Source organism: Falco rusticolus, chromosome 1, assembly GCF_015220075.1.
Source record: "Falco rusticolus isolate bFalRus1 chromosome 1, bFalRus1.pri, whole genome shotgun sequence".
NCBI lineage: Eukaryota > Metazoa > Chordata > Aves > Falconiformes > Falconidae > Falco > Falco rusticolus.
Window position 1 is genome coordinate 131,585 of NC_051187.1, and position 19,819 is coordinate 151,403.

At 43.6% G+C, this 19,819-nt stretch overlaps 1 protein-coding gene across 1 annotated transcript in view; it reads left to right on the forward strand.

Moving 5' to 3' along the window:
• FASN (fatty acid synthase) overlaps positions 1–19,819 on the forward strand; it is a 44,716-nt gene that overhangs the window by 13,060 nt on the left and 11,837 nt on the right. The window contains exons 9-31 of the mRNA XM_037402346.1: positions 715–1,174; positions 1,520–1,707; positions 2,469–2,658; positions 4,068–4,162; positions 4,580–4,714; positions 5,005–5,208; positions 6,845–6,960; positions 7,436–7,611; positions 7,964–8,155; positions 8,444–8,524; positions 8,619–8,807; positions 9,122–9,301; positions 9,525–9,728; positions 10,976–11,286; positions 11,437–11,826; positions 13,775–13,939; positions 14,135–14,253; positions 14,355–14,509; positions 14,846–15,049; positions 16,023–16,173; positions 16,673–16,851; positions 18,191–18,310; positions 18,461–18,583. Coding sequence (XP_037258243.1) covers positions 715–1,174; positions 1,520–1,707; positions 2,469–2,658; positions 4,068–4,162; positions 4,580–4,714; positions 5,005–5,208; positions 6,845–6,960; positions 7,436–7,611; positions 7,964–8,155; positions 8,444–8,524; positions 8,619–8,807; positions 9,122–9,301; positions 9,525–9,728; positions 10,976–11,286; positions 11,437–11,826; positions 13,775–13,939; positions 14,135–14,253; positions 14,355–14,509; positions 14,846–15,049; positions 16,023–16,173; positions 16,673–16,851; positions 18,191–18,310; positions 18,461–18,583 — 4,327 coding nt within the window. The remainder of the gene's footprint in view (positions 1–714; positions 1,175–1,519; positions 1,708–2,468; positions 2,659–4,067; positions 4,163–4,579; positions 4,715–5,004; positions 5,209–6,844; positions 6,961–7,435; positions 7,612–7,963; positions 8,156–8,443; positions 8,525–8,618; positions 8,808–9,121; positions 9,302–9,524; positions 9,729–10,975; positions 11,287–11,436; positions 11,827–13,774; positions 13,940–14,134; positions 14,254–14,354; positions 14,510–14,845; positions 15,050–16,022; positions 16,174–16,672; positions 16,852–18,190; positions 18,311–18,460; positions 18,584–19,819) is intronic.

Consider the following 19,819-nt stretch of genomic DNA (forward strand, 5'->3'; position numbering starts at 1 on the left):
TGAAGGAACTGCCAGATGTAGAGAGCGCAGGGTGTTGGCAACTGACTTTGTAGTCTGTGATTTGCTGGACTTGTGCTTCAGAGGAGTATGGGCTTGGTGTCGTGGGCTGTTTGTAGGATGCTGCTGAGGGAAGGGAGCTCCTCTTTTTTTTGACACAGCTGTTCTAACTCTCATCCTGCTTCTGTACTTCCCTTTGGCTCTGCCAGTTCTCACCATTCTGTTCTTCCTGCTTTTTTGGGTCAGGAAGACAACAAATGGGTGCAAAGCAGCAAGCAAACTCCTTTACCAATGCTTCAACTTGGCTCTTCTCCAGCAAAGGCAGAAACAGAAGCATTTGTTGTGATAAGGAAGAGCATGTGTGGTGTTGTGTGACTGGGCAGAGATGAAGCAGAGTGTAATGAAGGGACAGGAATCTAAAAGGGGAGAAGGAAGATGTGATACTTACAGTAGCCAGGCTGCTTTACCAGCAAAACTGCATGGCTTTGCAGTTAGAAAGGGTCTGAACGCTGAACTTAAAGCTACCACCCTGACCACTGCTGACTTTCCTGCAAGGAGTTAGGGTTTGCCTAGATGAACATCAGTAATGCTATTCTCTGAAGTGTCCCTTAGAGAGCTGCTTTAGTGTATTCTATGTGGTCATTTGTAGTAAAACAGTAACAAAAGAATGTTTGTTACAAGGAAATGCAGAGCACAGAACACTGCTTTTTCTTCCAGGTCATTCTCTCTCTGGAACATGGGCTATGGGCTCCAAATCTTCATTTCAATACCCCAAATCCAGATATTCCTGCCTTACAAGATGGCACTTTGGAGGTGGTTTGTAAACCAACACCAGTGAAAGGTGGCCTTGCCAGTATCAACTCTTTTGGCTTTGGAGGTGCTAATGCCCATGTCATTCTGAGGCCGAATGAGAACAAACACCAGCCTCTTGAGACTTGTAACGTGCCAAGACTGGTTCAGTTTTGTGGCAGAACCCAGGAAGCTGTGGAAGTACTAATTCAAGAGAGCAGAAAACATGGAGGATGCAGCCCATTTGTAAGCCTGCTCACCGATATCTCTGTGGTTCCTGTGTCCTCCATGCCCTACAGGGGCTATGCGCTAGTTGGCACTGAGAGTGACATACAAGAGGTTCAGCAAGTTCAAGCGTCTGGTAGACCGCTCTGGTACATCTGCTCAGGTAGGTGTGCAGTGGGTCCAAGCTTCTGCATTCCTCTGGATCTGGGGCTTGGGCAGTTGCATTCTGTGCTGTAATGTAGTTTTCACTATAGCATGAGGAAATATCTTGCAGCCCTGTGATATGTCTAGGAGATTCATGTTTCTTGTATTTTTATCTGATCTTCCAACTTTGCTATCTTCTGGTGATAGTAAAGTCCAGGAGAATAAAAAACAGTGCCTAATTTAGGGGATAATAGAAATGTCAGTGTTCTGCTCTTGGATAGAATTCTTTCACTGCCAGAGCAAGTGTGTGATGTCCTTTTGTGGAGTGTTACTGAAGCTCCCTTTCTCCCTCCTTATTCTGCAGGCATGGGGACGCAGTGGACAGGTATGGGCCTGAGCCTTATGAAGCTGGATTTGTTTCGCCAGTCTATATTGCGCTCAGACGAGGCTTTGAAGAACACAGGCCTAAAGGTCTCAGACCTGCTTCTGCAAGCAGATGAAAACACTTTCGATGACACTGTCCATGCATTTGTTGGACTAGCTGCTATCCAGGTAAGACTCGGATGGCTGGTGGAGGTCGTTATGGACTCAATCCACATAGGCGTACTCTTCTAGTGTGCCTGGCCCTTAACGCTTTATACCAATTAATGAAGCTTGTTCTGTGTAATCAGCAAATGGCAGCTGTTAGAAATACCTCTCTGATAGGAGGGAGCGTGTTGCACCCTTAGCAGTTCAGGGCTCTGCCACCTGGAAGATGCTTCGACAAATACTGAGCTAAACTGATGTGTGTGTGTATATCTGCATGGGGCATTTTCTCCTTTTAAGACACTAAGGAATGTCTTTAAGTTTTATGAAGGTGTTTGTGCCAAGAACAAGGTTTCGCTGAATGCCTTCTAAAATTTGTTCTGCAAGTGAGCTAAAAGATGCCAAAGGAAGTCTCCTAATTCTGAGTGTCAATGTGGGATTCGTTGTTTCTTGATAAAGTATAGAGGTAGAGCTTTAAAGGTCATCTGGAAGCTGGTCTTGCCTCTTGCTTTGTACAGACATGCTCTTGACAACCTCCTGTTGTTTGAAATAGCTTCTTAGTGGAAAGCTGCATAGTGGAGAGGCCCAGACAGTACTGGAGTCACACAGTGATTCTTGGAATTGCTTTGAAATGAGGCTGGGGGGAAAAAACCGCAGTGAGGCCAAGAAGAATGTACCAAAAAGACCTTTTGCAATGTACTCACTGCTGCTGTGTGCAATATACTCACTTTGGGGCCCGATAGCTGCTTACACTGGCATGGAATCACTAATCCTACTTTTCCTTGCAGATTGCCCAGATTGATCTGCTGAAGGCTGCAGGTCTGCAGCCTGATGGGATTTTGGGCCACTCAGTGGGTGAACTAGCTTGTGGCTACGCAGATAACTCCTTAAGTCATGAAGAAGCTATTCTTGCTGCTTATTGGCGGGGACGATGCGTTAAAGAGGCCAAATTGCCGCCGGGAGGAATGGCTGCTGTGGGTAGGTATACCCTTTCCAGAAGAGTGTACATCCGATCTCTGTATAGCATTGGGGTAAAACTGGGCTCTGAAATGTGTTGGCAGAGACAGTCACGTCTGTAAAATTTTGGCTACTGTTGCCTCTTTCTTTTGATGTGGAAAACATTATTAAATATTGAAGTTGATATAATAGTACTAATTTCTGACTGGAATGCAGCAGAATTTTGGTAATCCATCCAAAACTAAGTGGAAACAGAGATTTATTGATGGGTGACCAATGACAGAGGCCTGATAAGTAATCTCCTTGAAAAGAGAGGTGAAAAACTTAAGGCTCTTGTTTTTGCTCTTGAGAGAGATATGTGTGTGCACATGCACACATTATATATACATATTTGCATTATTTAAAAAAAAAAATAATCTGATTGTCTGCAAGAGTAGTGAGATGCAAAAGCAGTAATCCACTATTATGTAGTGGGCAACTGGCTAGTGGTATTTAATACTGGTAGAACTTAGATGAGCCTAATTGCACTTAGGCAGAAGCTTTCTCCTGAACAAGCTTAGCTCAGTGTTTCTGTAAGTGATACAGCTTTGCCCACTATGGAGTGAAATTTTGAACTTTGGACCCAGCAGGTTTTCTTTGTGGTGTAGCTTCATTGGTAGCATTACTATTTTTGTGTTTCTTAGTGTTGGATGCAGTGGTCAGTTAAAAACTGAAATACTTAAGGGAAAAGCTGTTGTAGGTCTAATGCTGTGTGTTTGACTAGGTCACTTGTTACAGTCTGAGACTTCTTACTTTTAACTAATGCTGTAAAGGACTACCTACCTAATTTAGCTTTTTTTCTCCTTTATATTAAATACATGACAAGCTTATCGCAGAACTTACCTTGGAGTGCTGCATATAATACGTTTTTCATAATCTGATGTTTGATTCAAATTCTTCCTATTGTATCCATTTAATACATGACGGGATGCTGCATGGGTTAACCTAGTTTAAGCCACTAGATTTGTCAATTTCTATGGTTATTTTGTGGCTCTCAGCTTCCGTGAGTCAAGCTCATGTGTTGTCTCTCCTGTTCTAGCTCAGGTTGCTAAGGTCAAGATGAGGTAACCGATTCTATAGCTTCTTTGAAAGCATGTGGGCTTTCCCCTGCCCCATCCCTTAATGGGCTGGTACAAAGATTCAGTCATCTGTTCTTGTTCTCATTCAATAGAACAGTGATAAATGGCATGTTGAAGCCCTGAGATAAGTATCCTTAGCTCTTGCAGAATCACTTTTGGGGACAAGAGTGGATCTCTGTCTCTCTCTTAAGAACCTTTGCCAGTTTTGCAAAACGCTGAATTAAGCACAGTGATTCTGTGGTTAAGATTGCCTCCTGTTACGAGGCTCGCTGCTAGAAATGCTTGTGTTATCCTGAGGGCTTCCTTCTGCAGGTCTGACATGGGAGGAATGTAAGCAACGCTGTCCTCCCAATGTGGTACCAGCCTGTCACAACTCTGAAGATACTGTCACTGTTTCGGGGCCGCTGGTGAGCAAGGAGCTGATACGGTGCATACGGAAGTGATTGGGACCCATGAAGTTTGGGTTTGAAGAAAGCATGAAGCTGAGTTAAAACTCAGCTACTCGCAAGGGGGAGCAGGACTGAAGGACGGGAGGGGACATGGTGCTTGCGTAAACGCTCAAATGTTCTGTGAGAGGACATGATGTTAGTGCCTCAGTAAGCTAGTAATAGAAGATCTCTTACACTGAATAGTCTTACAAGTCTTACAGCCATGAGTGTGATGAGTGATAAATTACAATGCTGAGATAACCTCATCCCAGATATGATTCCCCTTAGTGGCAAGTGATGAAGGGCGTGGCCGGGGGGAAGGAGTGCAGTGACTCATACAGGTCCCAAATACATTGTGAGCTTTCATTTTGAGTTCACTTATGTTCCCCTTCTTAGGACTCTGTGACTGAGTTTGTCACCAAACTGAAAAAGGATGGTGTATTCGCAAAGGAGGTGCGCAGCGCTGGAGTGGCATTTCATTCCTATTACATGGCATCTATTGCGCCGGTGCTGCTTAGTGCCCTGCAGAAGGTAAAGCTGCCAAACTGTGGCTCACATGGTTGCGCTCGGGCACCTGGATTTGAGTATAGGTGATGTTGAGCTCAGGAGGGTCTCTCTCTTTAGGGGGACAAGGAAGTACCTTAAGCATGTAGACCTCTGTGAGACCTAAGGTTTGAAGTCCTGTGGCCTCAAGGAGAAGGATGTCTTGAGTAATCAAGCTGAGAAAAATGGCCTGTGAAAAGGAGGGGCTGCTTGCTTTTGCCTGCCTTTTCTGTGACATGTAACTCTTCCTCCTGTGCCGCCTCCTTGTCTGTCTGTAGATCATTCCACACCCTAAACCTCGTTCAGCACGATGGATCAGTACATCAATCCCTGAATCTCAGTGGCAGAGTGAACTGGCTAGGAATTCCTCTGCAGAGTATCATGTGAACAACCTAGTGAATCCGGTGCTGTTCCACGAAGGTCTCAAGCATGTTCCGGAGAACGCTGTTGTAGTAGAGATTGCTCCACATGCTCTTCTACAGGTATTATGTTTGATTGTGTCAGCGTAATATTATATTGATACGCTGCTGTAGGAAGGAGATTGAGGGCCCAAGGACTAGGGAACAGTGCTGCATTTTTTCGGTTTTGTGTTTTAGGTGGGTTTTTTTTTTCTTCCCCCTTCTTTGTTCTGAAAATGCTTTCTCCCTCCAGTACTTTTGAGTCTCTCCCAGTTTTAGCATTTTATTGATGGGGTTTTTTTGTGTGAATTTTCATTTGGTTTGGGCTTTTTTTGGGGGTGGTGTATGTTAATCTTAAAATCAAAGCAAAACAGAAAACCCAAAACCCCAACATACTACTGCTTCCCCATCCAAATATTCACATTGTTGCCTTTATTCATTGCCATGCACACAGCAGAGTCGGCTCTCTGGACTGTGCGATGAGTAAGAAAAGCATTTCACTGGATCTAATGGATAGTGTATGTGAAACTTGGGATGGGGGGAGATATTCAAGACTAACAGGTTTACTCTATGAAAAAACTGTTATCACCATCTATCAGCTGATTTGGTTTGAGGTTTTTGTCTTAGAAGGTGGTGTCTGGTAGTGGTGGTTCCCCATCTTCTCCTAGCCCAAGTAGCCTGAGACCACAGGAGCTTGCTTTCTTCATGAACTCCTTTCTCCTTATGATCATTTTGCCTTTCTCCCCACCTCATAAGAAATGATCTTTGTGGAATTAGGTCCATAATAGGGAATGCAGAACAGGAGGTATATTAGGATGCACTTGCTTAGCAAGGTCAGTGCTGCGGTTTTGTGCCTGTCCCTGAAGTCTCAAGGACTAGTCTTTACTTGGTTTGTGGCATGCAAGAGGAGGAAAGTCTTAAAAAGAATCATAGTTACTTCTGAATCAAGTTGAAGAGTTATACAGTGCTGCTGAGTTACAATCCAGTGTATATTTATTGTGTTATGTTAGTCTTATTTATGCTTTGAAATTGATGTGAAGGGAGAATCAGAGCAGAGCTTTTAAATTAGGCAGATATTTTTCTTAATAAAAAGATAATGTTAAAACCATTGTACAATTCTGGGTTCTAATGCAAGTGACTAAAGACTTTATCAGCTGGGTGTGAAAGTGTTCTGGTTTTCTCTTCCCTCCCTTCTCCCATTTAAAGATGGTGGGATCAAATTGAAGAGGAGATACAAGATGGGTCAGACATTTTTTGATTTAATAGCTGTTACTTAGAAAATGCGCTGGGATGCTTCAGGCCAAAAGGGGCTGCTCCTGGAGTAAGGGCCTAAGCTGTGTGTGTGCGTGTGTGCACGTGCGCACAAGTGGGAGGCTTGAGAGGGTGATTTTGCAGTTCTTGAATTTGATTTTGCAGCATTGATTGAATTGCAGCATTTGATTCCATTTGACAGTCTTGCTTGGGAAAGGGAGACTTGTGTGTTGGCAGAACTGTATTAATATTACGAAGGTTCCGCTTTACCAGATGCGCAACTTCTTGGTTTGCTGGAATGGTATTGTGCTGTTCTTCTTCTTACCTGTTAAAAGCGTACATTCTAGCACCTTAACACAGAACTCTTGGCACAGAAACAGAAGTGGCTTGAGATCTACAGAGAAAAATTCAGAGACAAAGTAGTAAGTAATGCCTTCCTCCAGTGATTTATGGACTCTTATCTGACCAGGCTATCTTGAGGAGAACTTTGAAACCAACTTGCACCATTCTACCTTTGATGAAAAAAGAGCACAAAAATAATTTGGAGTTCTTCCTTATGCAGACTGGAAAGATTCATTTAACTGGGTAAGGAGACTAAGGGGAGAGGGTGAGTGGGGTATCAGTTAGGAGATAATTCAAGTCTCTTCTCTAGTATGCAGGATTGAAATACTCCTTCAATAAACCTGGAAAAATTTTATGGGCTTTACATCTGTGCTTTACATATTTAACATGCTCACTTATGAAATGTTGCCTTTGGTTAGAGACTGTTCAGTCTGGGAAGGTGCCCTTTAAAGAGGCGTCCCGTTTTAGAAGGCCTAGGAACCTGGAACTAGCTCTTGGAAATAAACTTTGCATCAGAATTCTAGACTGTTAGAATTACAAATTTGGCTGCAATAAGTGTTTGTGGTACTCCTGGAGAAATCTGACGTGGAGCCCAAGGCCAGTTACTGTCTGACCTCTAAGTGTTATGTTCAATTCCCGCCCCGCCCTCCCCCCCCCCCCTTTTTTTTTTTCTACTCCCCTGCCTCCCTCATTGTCTTGATCTTTTTTGTCTTCCTAGGATAAATGTTCTTGGAAATAACTTGTTCCCACTTGTGAAATACCCTGTTCCAGTGGGAACACCCCTTATATCTCCATACATCAAATGGGACCACAACCAGGACTGGGATGTTCCAAAAGCTGAAGACTTTCCAGCAGGTTCCAAAGGCTCTGCATCTGCTTCAGTCTACAATATTGGTGTGTTTGCCTGTTTGGGGGTTTTTGTTGGTCTATCTCTTTCCTGCTTTACCTCTGCATTTCCTTTTTTTTAAAACTAGGAAAAGGATAGTCAAAGCCGTATCCTTGAAGCCACTTCCTGAAGCTTAATGTTTGGATTGAAAAAGACTGGACCTGATTCTGAAATGGGATGAGAGAGTGTGAACAGAGCAGGAACTGTCTTGGTTCAGACTCACAGTAGTTTTGGGAAGTGTGCGTTGCCAGGCAGGGTAGTTGGGGAAACAACTGGAACCTCTTACAGACATCAAGGGGGGAAAACCTTTTTTATTAGGGTGTTCCTGGTATTTTTATTCTGCTCTTTATTCTTTGACAGATGTGAGTCCTGAGTCTCCTGACCACTACTTGGTTGGTCACTGTATTGATGGCAGAGTCCTGTACCCAGCGACTGGGTACCTCGTACTGGCTTGGCGAACTCTGGCACGGTCTCTGGGTATGGCTGTGGAGCGAACAACTGTTATGCTTGAAGAAGTCACAATTCATCAGGCGACTATCCTTCCCAAAAAGGGTGAGTGAGGAGTGCTGGTATAACTGCAAAACTGCATAATGAAGATGAAGGGAGTGGGAGGAAAGAAGTGTGAGGGGAAAATTAGGAGGAACATGGGAGAAAGAATATAAAGAAGAGAGTGACACGACTGAACAAAGAGGTTAATTCATACAGTCAAGTAGCACGTGTTATAGTCATCTTCATTACGTGTTGTGCACAGTGAGTCTGGAGATGGTGAAAGAAAGCTCTGCTTGCAGATGGTAGCAATGAATGACCTCACAGTCCCTTCTTCTGCAATGTTTCTTGCAGGATCAATACAGCTGGAAGTCAGACTGATGCCTGCTTCCCACTGCTTTGAGGTGTCAGGGAATGGGAATCTGGCTGTGAGTGGTAAGAGAAAGAAGAGTATGTGTATGCACTGTCATGCTAAAATCCGTTATTTATGGACACTGATGATTCTTATTCTTGCCACTGTGCCCATCAGGAAAGATTTCCCTCCTAGAAAACAACACTGATCTGAAGAACTTCCACAACCAGACAGTGGACTTCCGGACTCAAGTAGACATGAGCTCAGACTCTGGCCTCTTGAAAGAAGACATTTACCAAGAGCTGCATCTGCGTGGCTATAATTATGGACCAACTTTCCAGGGTGTTCTGGAATGCAACAGTGAAGGTGAATTTACTTTCTATAGAAGAGTGATACGCATGGTTATTGTAATGATTAAATATTTGACCTTTTAATTCCATTTGTGTTGACAGTCCACCTGATTGTCAATTTGTGTGGTAACTTTACTTTGTGTGATAATGGAGAGCAGCTACAAGTTCTGACAGGGCATTGGGAAAGCTGTTATCCCCAGTGTAGAACTGACTGTTGGGAGTTTACAGGGGGAGCTGGGTACATGCAGCAGACTTTGCATTTGATAAGCAGTGGCTTCTGGCATCTGCTGAATAACAGAATCAGTGAGGCTTCCTCTTCTTCTTCTGCAGCAAGCAGAGGGAAAGTTCTGTGGAATGGGAACTGGGTGACCTTCCTTGACACCCTGCTGCATGTGATAATCTTGGCTGAGACTGGGCGCAGTCTGCGCTTACCCACCAGGATTCGCTCAGTGTGTATTGACCCAGTGCTGCATCAAGAGCTGGTGTGCCAATACCAGGACAACGTAGAAGGTAACGTCTCTCATGCTTGGGCTTTTTCTAGTTGCTTTGACTGCTGTGTGGATGAATGTATGACTTCTAAGGAAGAAGGATGGACTTTGGAGGGCCCTCTTAGAGTCTCCAAGCTGTTCTGCAGCTTCTGTAACAGTCTGACATAGCACTGTTCATCTGATCACCTTGAATAAAATACTTACAGTGTTTTGATACAAACTTACTCTTCTTTCTTATCTTTCAGCTTGTGATGTTGTTGTGGACCACTGTCTTAATAGCCTCAGAGCAGGAGGTGTTCAGATCAATGGTCTTCATGCTTCTGTGGCACCACGACGACAACAGGAACGGATCCCTCCCACCCTGGAAAAATTCTGCTTTGTGCCCTATACTGAAAGTGACTGTTTGTCTTCCAGTGTCCATCTTCATACCTATCTGGAGCACTGCAAAGGTAAAGTGGAATTGTTTTCTTGTCACATGAGGGGAATCTTCCAGCCTGACAGGAATGTCTGAGGGAAGCTGTTCATACTACTTCAGAGCATCCAAGAAATAAAGTATTGGTCTCTGTAGAGGACTTCAGCAGGAGTCTTGTGTCTGTACGCTTGCTAGAAGCTAAGAGCTACTTCTGCCTGAGGTATCTCTAGAGTGTGCGTAGGAGTAAAGCCATGAGGAGGGGCATCTACCCTTCTATAGCAGTCAGTGCAGTGTTGGATGGCACAACCTGCTCTGCAAGCAGAGAGGCATAAATCATAAGGGGAAATCCAGCTTGATGGCTACAAACACTTGACAGGAGAGCCGACTTCCTCAAGTCTTTAGCTTTCTTGTTTTGTTTTCCCCTGTGAGCTGCCAAGATGGGTAAGCTGACATGTCTGTTCCCATTTGGTTGTGGGCACAAGACCATATCCAAGGAGGGGAAAGTGTTTTAGTGAGACATGCAAAAAAAAATCGGTGTTTGCTGCAAGAATAGGATAGGAGGGCTTAGTCTATTGTGAAACTGGTAGCCTAGTACAGTGCTCTTTGGATGGGAAGATACCCACTCAGCTCATCGCTTTAAGTGCCTTTTCATCAAAGGGAAAGGAATTACTGTTTTTTGAAAGTTTTTACTCCAGTGATGAATTTTGCTCTATCTTGAGACAGCAGTTTTGTCATTCTACATTGGTAAAGTGTCTTCACACTCATCCGTTGATTTGATAATAGATTTTAAAGGTATCTGTTCTTCTGCAGTGTCCCAGTACTGTCTCCTGAAAGTTTTTTACATATGCTGTAGTGGGATTTTATTTTTCATAATGCTGTTTCTGATTGCAGCCAGGATGAACTATTTTCCTTCTGGTTATAAAGCAAAAAAGCACGGTAATACTTTTGTATCTGCGGAATCTTACAATTTCCCTCCACAACTCCCTAAATCAGTCAGAAGTTTTCTGTTAGTTGCCTTCTTCCAGTCAGTCTTGCCACAGGTTATTTGGGTGGTTTAGACTGTCTTGCCACAAAGCCCACTTGTTTGGGGGCTGCAGCTGCTGCACAGAACGTAGTCACATGAATGTACAGGAGCGTGTACGATATCTTTGTGGCTATGCTAATGATAGGAGATTCTGTAATTTGTGGTGCTGATCAGCTGATGTAGCAAATGGAGGCAAAACCGAAAAGAATCATCTTTGGGAAAATCTGACTCTTCCTTTCATTTCCCCTTCTATTCCACAGATCTGATCCAGAACTTACAAGCTAAGGTGGCAGTGCATGGGGTCAAATTAGTCATCCCTGGACTAGAAACTGCAGTGCCTGCTGCAGAGTTCTCACCCATACAGAAGGGTCTTCAGCATATCCTTGCTGAAATCTGCCGTCTGGAACTGAATGGAAACCTCTATTCCGAGCTGGAACAGATCGTAACTCAAGAGAAAATGCACTTCCAGGACGACCCTCTTCTCAATGGATTGCTAGATTCTTCAGAGTTGAAGACTTGCCTGGATGTGGCATTGGAGAACACGATCAGTCACAGGATGAAGATAGTAGAGGTTAGCTGGAAGCCCAAGATGGGACCACAGCTAGTGTTTCTAGGCCTTCCTCTAACCTGATCACATACTTCTATTGTTCAAGTTATAATTTTGGATATCGTTCATGTTTCAACTTGGTTTCCTCTTTTCCTTCCCCTTCTTTTCTCACAGGCTCTTGCAGGAAGTGGACATCTGTTCTCTCGTGTCAAAAGTATTCTGAATACTCAGCCCTTGTTGCAGTTGGAGTACATTGCCACTGACCACAACCTGAAAAGTCTTTCAGCTAGTGAAACAGAGCTACAGGATGCTGGAATCTTCTTTAGCCAGTGGGATCCATCTAGCCTTCCCTCTGGAAATCTGACCAATGCTGACCTGGTGGTATACAACTGTTCCACAAGTGTTTCAGGGAACACCACTGAAATTCTCTCTAATTTGGCAGCTGCAGTGAAAGAAGGAGGGTTTGTTTTGGTACACACCCTCCTTAAAGGAGAAACTCTTGGAGAACTTGTCAGTTTCCTTACAAACCCAGATCTACAGCAGAAACACAGCTTCTTGAGTGAGGTAAGCCTCCTGGAAGGGACAAATACTTTATATTCCGGAGAGTGCTGTTTGCAGATGCTCTTGTTGAGCAGACATCACTTATATTGCTTTCCACTGAGACCCTATGCAGGAATATGTAATAAAGAGCTCTTCAGAAGAGAAGAATTGTGGATTTCCACATATTAGGTTGGGGGAGTGAACTGTGAGTTCAGTCAGGAAAGCCTTTCTTAATGCATTGGAAATTATTCATTGTTGTTTGTATATCTACGTAATCTGTATGAAAATACTGAATAGGATAATTCCTTTATAGCTAAAACGTGCTGCATTGTTGGGTAGGGCACAGCTTTATCGCTGTAGGATCCTAAAATGCTTGAGTATCAGAATCTCTCTCTTCCTTTTGATATCACTGCTGGGAGTGAGACTTTACAAACTAGTTAAGTTCTTCTAACATTGAAGTGCTCCCTGAAAGGCAGGCTTTTCTCTTGTAGTCTTTCGTCCTCCTTCCTTCCCTTCCTCCACACTTTATCTGATCCCATAATGACATACAACAAAACAAGCCCTCAGAAGGGGCAGGGGAGCAGGGTATCTGCCTTATCTGCAAACCAGTATATTGTACAGATGAACTAATGCCAATGCTGACACAAGAGGAGGAGAGTGAGTGGCTAGGGTAAGGATGTGAACTAGGACATCACCTTCTCTTGGCAGCTGTTAGACTAAGCAGTAATGGGAGGCTGCCCCGCTACAGAACATAGGCATTCCTCCTGATCTGAGGGGCTGTAGCCTCTCGGCTCTTTTTTTGGAATAAGAAGAGAGTAGCACTTCTAATGGCTAAACTTCTTTGTTTATAATTCCGGAGTATGGTGGGGTTGGATTTTGAATTCTGCAATTATATGGATTCTAGCTCTTCACCTTCTGCAGAGATTTTTTTTTTTTTTAAAGGGTATTTAAGAAGAAAGGATGAGTCTTCGGCTTTGCATCTGAATGCTACTGAAGCTGATGGCTTAAAACCTAGATCTTTCATAAGTGTCAGTAGCCTGGTATTAGCAAATGCCTTGGAGAAGATACATGCAAGTTGAATGCACCTGCTTTAAAGAAAACAATATGACACGGGCAAGAGTAGGCAGGACTTCATATAGTTTTTAAAGTTTTCTAGGCAGGGATACTGTCCCTAGTTCCCAATATAAGGTATCATGCTGTAAATTGCAATGGAATTGTTTCGTGCCTGGCATAAAAAACAAATGGATTTTTCTGAGAGCCTGCAGCCATCTTTATTTCATGCAGACTGTAGAGCCTGTTTCTGGGTATGCCATACATGCACATTAGTTCTCTTGTTCTTCTGAAATGCTGTTGCACCTGTACATGTAAGTTACAATGATTCTTCCCTGCTAGTGTTTGCTGCTGCTTCTCAGCCCCCTGCAGCTGAAGGATTTGGGTGACTTGGTTTTTCATGTTTCTTCTGTCCCACTTTACTTTTGCAGACAGGGCTCATGTGACATAAACTGATAACATCTAAACTCTGTGTTTCCACTTCCATTATTTTCTGTGTTGGCATCTGTATGTTGTGTTTGTGGAGTTGTGCCTTACCACTGGAATTAAGTTCTAGACACGTTCAAGTACGCTGTGGGATTGCCAGCATGATCACTGCTGGTTTTTGCACACCTGGTAGTGTGGTGAGACTAGTTCCCTAACCAGGGCTTCAAGATAATTGTTCTGCTGCTTTCTGAAGGTCCTTTAGGGAGGAAGGAATAATCTAGACATAGATAAAATACTGCTAATCAAATATACTTCTACTGAAACAATACAGAACAGATGCCAAGATTTCAAGCAAAAGCAAGAAAGAGGTGGGACAGTGCCTGTTGTTCCTGGTGAAGCCATATTTGAGGAGACTCAACATGAAGTATAGACGTGACTTGTATTTTCATTTGACTTTGGACTTTTCTGTTAACTGTTGTTTTACTTGATTTGACAGGCACAGTGGGAAGGCTTATTCAGCAAAGCCTCAATGAATCTGATTGCCATGAAGAAATCATTCTTTGGCTCAGTTATTTTCCTATGTCGCCGGCAAGCCCCTGTCAAAACACCCGTTTTTCTGCCAGTAGATGACACCAATTTTAAGTGGGTTGAATCCTTAAAGGTGAGAATTCCTGTGTCCTGGATACCTGCATTTCCAAATCACTACACTTTCTAAATGAGATATATTTAGCAGTGTTGAAAGAAGTGTGTGTGTGTTTAGTTTTCTTAAAATACAAGTTTTTCATCTCTGCCGTGCCGTAAGGATACAAGGGCTATTTCCTTTCTGTGGTTTATAGTAAAACAGTTTGTCCTGTAGGAGGTCTTGGCTGACACATCGGAGCAGCCTGTGTGGTTGACTGCCACCAGTTGTGGGAACTCAGGAATTCTGGGAATGGTGAACTGCCTTCGCCTTGAAGCAGAAGGCCACAGAATCAGGTATGTAAGCATGCCCTTGAGTCACAGTTGGAGATGAGATACTTCTGTGATAGGCCTGAAAAGAAGCTATAGTAAAACAAACAAAATGACAACTCTTCTAGGTGTGTGTTCATTTCCAACTTGAACCCTTCATCAGCTGTTCCACCCATCAGTCTTTCTTCCCTGGAGATGCAGAAGATGGTTCAGAGGGACCTGGTGACGAATGTCTATCGTGATGGAAAGTGGGGCTCCTTCAGGCATCTCATGGTGCAGCAAGGTAACGCCTTTGAGGTCTGAGGATCGCTTACAGGGTCTTGAGTCTGAATGGACTTCAAATAGAAAATGAGTAGCTATCATTCCTACGATTATTTTTTTTATTATTTTTAATAGACAATTTGGAATTCTCCTGCTCCAGCTCACAGTGAACAGTAGCATGCTCTAGTGCCAGCAGAAGGAATGAGCTATTAGAATATGGGTAGTAGTATAGGGTAAGAAAGGTCTTTCTGGAGAGAAAGTTGGGGAGGAGGCAGCAAATACACAAGGAATTTACTCATTCTGGAAAGTGTGTGCCTGTGTTAATGTGTGTAACGTTCTTTTATTGTTCCTTCTGCAGCACAGCCTCAGGAGCTGACAGAATACGCCTATGTAAATGTGTTGACTCGTGGAGACCTCTCATCTCTTCGCTGGATTGTCTCCCCACTTCGACACTTCCACACAACTAATCCTGATGTTCAGCTCTGCAAAGTCTATTATGCATCTCTTAACTTCCGTGACATTATGCTGGCTACAGGAAAGCTTTCTCCAGATGCTATCCCTGGTGAGTTACATTTTCCTCTAGTGTGATTTTATTTATGTATTGCTGATCTAGAATTTATTCACATAATCTCCTGAATGTTAGTTATGCACTGGATAAAGTGTATACAGGTTGATTTAGCAAGAAAGCATACTTTTGGAACAGTAGTATAGCCCTGCTGCAGGGCTGTATGCCAAAACTTGTAAAAGCTCTATTTCCAGTTGCAGTCCCATTTCCCATATGGCAAAATTAATAAACCTTGCTGTGAGGAGACATTACTAGCCCCATTGCATAGATATCAACTGTGAGGTGAAACAACTTGATTGATGTTCCAGAGGTGGGCAAGGCATGTGCCAAAGTGAGAATGTCAAAAGTCTCACGCTGCCGTGCTACTGGACATGCTTGGCTTTTAGGGGAGAAAAATGCAAGGTAAAGTAGTCTCCTGCCTACAAAATGGAGGTGATAATATCTTGTCTCATAGTGAGTTAAGAATTAACGTAATGTCTATTAAATGGTTTTAAAGCATATTAAAATGGTTTTAAAGGAGAGAGAGGGTGGAGCATGTAAGTAGTGCGTTTGGAGATTCTTACGGGGCTGGGTTTTGCTTCATGACTGAGATTAGTCTCTGCCAAAAATGGGCATTTGCAAAAACGAAGGTTTCAGAGTGTGTTTCCCTGTGATCACCCTTTGAAAAAGAATGATATATAAACTAGGAAGAGGAACAAAATCACCTCTGAAACAAGATGTTTCCATGAAATTTCACAGTTGAAAATTAGAAACTAAAGCAATATCATCAAGAATAAAGAGTAAGATTAATGAGACAAAGTCCTTTTCCACTATTCTTGTAGCAAGAAATTAACTGTGGGGACTTACGAACTGTGTACGTAGTAGACAAATCCCAGCACATTTTCTGTCTCTGGGGTTCTAACTTTCAAGGACTACTTGCAGTAAATTCTTGACCAAGGAATTTTAGTGAAAAATGCTAACATTCTTTCAGGTAACTGGGCTTTGCAGCAGTGCATGCTGGGCATGGAGTTCTCAGGACGGGACCTGGCTGGAAGAAGAGTGATGGGATTGCTGCCAGCAAAGGGTCTAGCTACAGTGGTAGACTGTGACAAGAGGTTTCTATGGGAGGTGCCTAAAAGCTGGTAAGTCAGTTCTCTTTCCTGGTTTGTGTGTGTGAAGATTTGCCTTCCTGCTCAAGTCCTGCCAGCCCTGATCTGACCAGAGTACTGCACAATGGGTAGCTTCCCTTCTGGGAAACAATAACAGAGCTATAGTCTTACAAGCAGCTGTAGGATTTGGTTTAGATTTGCTGCAGGAGTTGAGCACTAGTTTTTCTACAGCAGCTTGCACAAGGTTCTCGTCTTTTTCTTGGGCTCTTAGCTCCATGTGGTTCAGTGTACACTGGGATTTTGGTATTGTTTATGTCACTGGTTAGTTATGGACATATTTTTGTGGAAGGATGAAACTCTTGGGTGTGCTTGGCATCTGTGGTGGTCTGCTGTATGATTGGGAACCACTTACACTTTTGGTCTATCTTGGCAGTTTAACCTTTCCATTGCAGAAAAGCAAATTTCATCAGGAGAATGTAGTAGTCTTTTTTGAAGGCTAGAAATACCTTCTCTCTTTCACTTTGCTTCTTAGGACTCTGGAAGAAGCAGCTTCAGTGCCTGTGGTTTATGCAACTGCTTATTATGCTTTGGTGGTTCGAGGTGGCATGAAGAAGGGCGAGAGTATCCTTATTCACTCTGGCTCAGGAGGTGTGGGCCAAGCAGCCATCGCCATTGCCCTGAGCATGGGCTGCCATGTCTTTGCTACTGTAGGTGAGTACTGAGTGCCCAAAATTACAGGAAAAAAATAAATGATTCCATGATTCTTTAAATGCATATTTTAGGCTGGAAAAGACCCTTGAGTTCATCAGGTCCAAGCGTTAATCCAGGACTGCCAAGCCCACCACTAAATCATGTTCCTAAGCATCACATCTACGCATTTGTTGGTTTTTTTTCAACACATCCAGGGATGGTCACTCCACCACCTCCCTGGGCAGCCTGTTTCAATGCTTGACCACCTTTTCAGTGAAGAAATTTTTCCTGATATGCAATGTAAACCTCCCCTGGCACAACTTGAGGCAGTTTACTCTTGTCCTGTTGCTCGTTACCTGGGAGGAGAGACCGACCCCCACCTGCCTACCACCTCTTTCCAGGCAGTTGCAGAGAAGTGGTAAGGTCCCCCCTGAGCCTCCTCCTCTCCAAGCTAAACACCCTCAGCTCCCCCAGGCAGTCCCCACCAGACTTGTGCTCCAGCCCCTTCCCTGGCCTTGCTGCCTGTCTCTGGACTTGCTCCAGCACCTCAGTGTCCCTCTTGTAGTGAGGGGCCCAAAACTGAACCTGGGATTCGAGGTGTGGTCTCACCAGTGCCGAGCAAAGGGGGACGGTCACTGCCCTGGTCCTACTGGCCACACAGTTTGGGATAGAAGCCAGGATGCTGTTGGCCACCTTGACCACCTGGGCACCCTGCTGGCTCATATTCAGCAGCTGTCAGCTAGGCCCTTTCCTGCCAGGCAGCTTCCTAGCTGCTCTTCACCATGCCTGCAGCGTTACATGGGGTTGCTGTGACCCACATGAAGGACCCGGTACTGAGTCTTAATATATGCAATCTGCTTTAATAAACAGAGGAAACGTGTGCATATTTATATATAAAAATATGTGTTTGTGTAGAAACATTTTGGTTTTTTCCAGTATGATCTCTTGTAACTTTGATCTAGCTTCTAGACTGAGGATGGTAAATACAGTTACTGGCTATGTGCTTGAAACTTCCACAGCACAGACAAATTTATCTACCCTTGTACACTATGTAATCAGAAGTATGGAAGAAGATCAAGGCTTCTTCATTTTAAATTCAGTAATGTGACCAAAGAATGCTTATCCATTTTAAGGCTTGTTCTGTTCATGGTTCTTTTTCTAGCTTATAAATGATCAGTAACAACTAGGCAGCCTTTGTCCTAAGGCATGATGCCTTTTGAAACAAGTGCTTGATGGCTGCTCAACCTCACAGTCCTTGGGAAAAGATGTGCAGAGGAAAATGAGCTGTTTCATCATTTGAAGGGCTGGGGGGGCGCAGGGAAAAGTACTGGCATCATTCAACCTGTCTTCTACTTAACAGGTTCTACTGAGAAACGTGAATATCTCCAAGCAAGGTTCCCACAGCTGGATGCTGATAGCTTTGCCAGCTCCCGAAATACTACCTTTGAGCAACACATACTGAGAGTTACACATGGAAAAGGTAAGTTCAAGGACTATTTTTTCCTTCTTTTGTCAAGTTATGCCACATTATGCAGTTGCACTTCCTAAAGACAAAAAGAGTCGCTGGAAAATAGGGTTAGGCTCTCAGCAGATTGAGTTTATGAAATAGTTGCTTCTCCTTTCGTTGCAGGTGTCAACCTCGTGTTAAATTCCTTGGCAGAAGAGAAGCTGCAAGCCAGTTTGCGCTGTCTTGCTCGACATGGGCGCTTTTTGGAAATAGGCAAATTTGATCTGTCTAACAACAGTCAGCTTGGTAAGATGGGGCAGGCATTGGGAAATACATCTCATTAGGTTTAAGCAAGCATGACAGCACAACCTGTATGCTGTCTTAACACAGGCTAGTCTTCAAATTCCAGCTTTTAGCTGGAATACTTGTTCCACTTTTATCACTAACAACTATGTAGTCTTTTCAACAAATGCTTTCTTGGAGAAGCATGGCACTCAGTATTTTTCTGGAAGCCTGCATAAAACACACAAAATATGTAAGCTGTCTTTCTTTAGAATCAGTGTACGATATCTTGCCCACAAAGTGTTCAGATAGTAAGGTAGTAAGAAGCAGCATTCATTTCACATGGTACTGTTTGCCACTGAGTCTGTTAGCTTGCAGATTCCATAGATATGTTGGACTTGACTTAAAAACTTTTTGGGATATAACACATGCATTCGTAATAGATGAATGCACTGTAAAACTCAGCAAATGAAGTTCATAGCTGTACAAGCTGCGGTTTTCCCCTCTGTTCTGGGTAAACTTGATCATTAGTAGAGTGAAAATAACTGGAATTTTTCAGATAACTACGGAGAACCTGATCTTGAGAGAACCTTAATCTGTTGTTTCACTAAATATCTGTGCCATTTTGAATAGGATGTGATGGTTCCAGTTGGAAGGGACCTGCAATAATAGTCTAGTCCAGCTGCCTGACCACTTTAGGGCTGACCAAAACCTGAAGCATATTAAAGGCATTTTCCAAATGCCAGGTAAACATGGATAGGCATGGTGCATCAACGACCTCTCTAAGGAGGTCTGTTTCAGTGTTTGATCACCCTTTTGGTAAAGAAATGTTTCCTAATACCGAGTCTGAACCTCCCCTGACGCAGCTTTGAGCCATTTCCTTGCGTCCTATGGCTGGATGCTAGGAAGAAGAGATCAGCACCTCTCCCTCGAAATCCCCTCCTCAGTAAGCTGCAGAGAGCAATGAGGTGGCCGCTCAGCCTCCTCTTCTCCAAACCAGAAAAACCCAAAGTCTTTAGTAGCTGCTCGTAGGACATGCTTCCCAGCCCCTTCACCAGCTTTGCCATCCTAGATGTGTTCAAGGACCTTCACACTGTTTTTAAATTGAATGGCCCAGAACAGTACCCGGTACTTCAGGTGAGGCCAAACCAGCGCTGAGCATAGCACGACAGTCCCCTCTCCTGACCAGTTGGTGATGCTGGGTTTGATGCACCCCCAGCTATGGTTTGTCCTTTTGGTGCCACGTCTCACTGCTGGCTT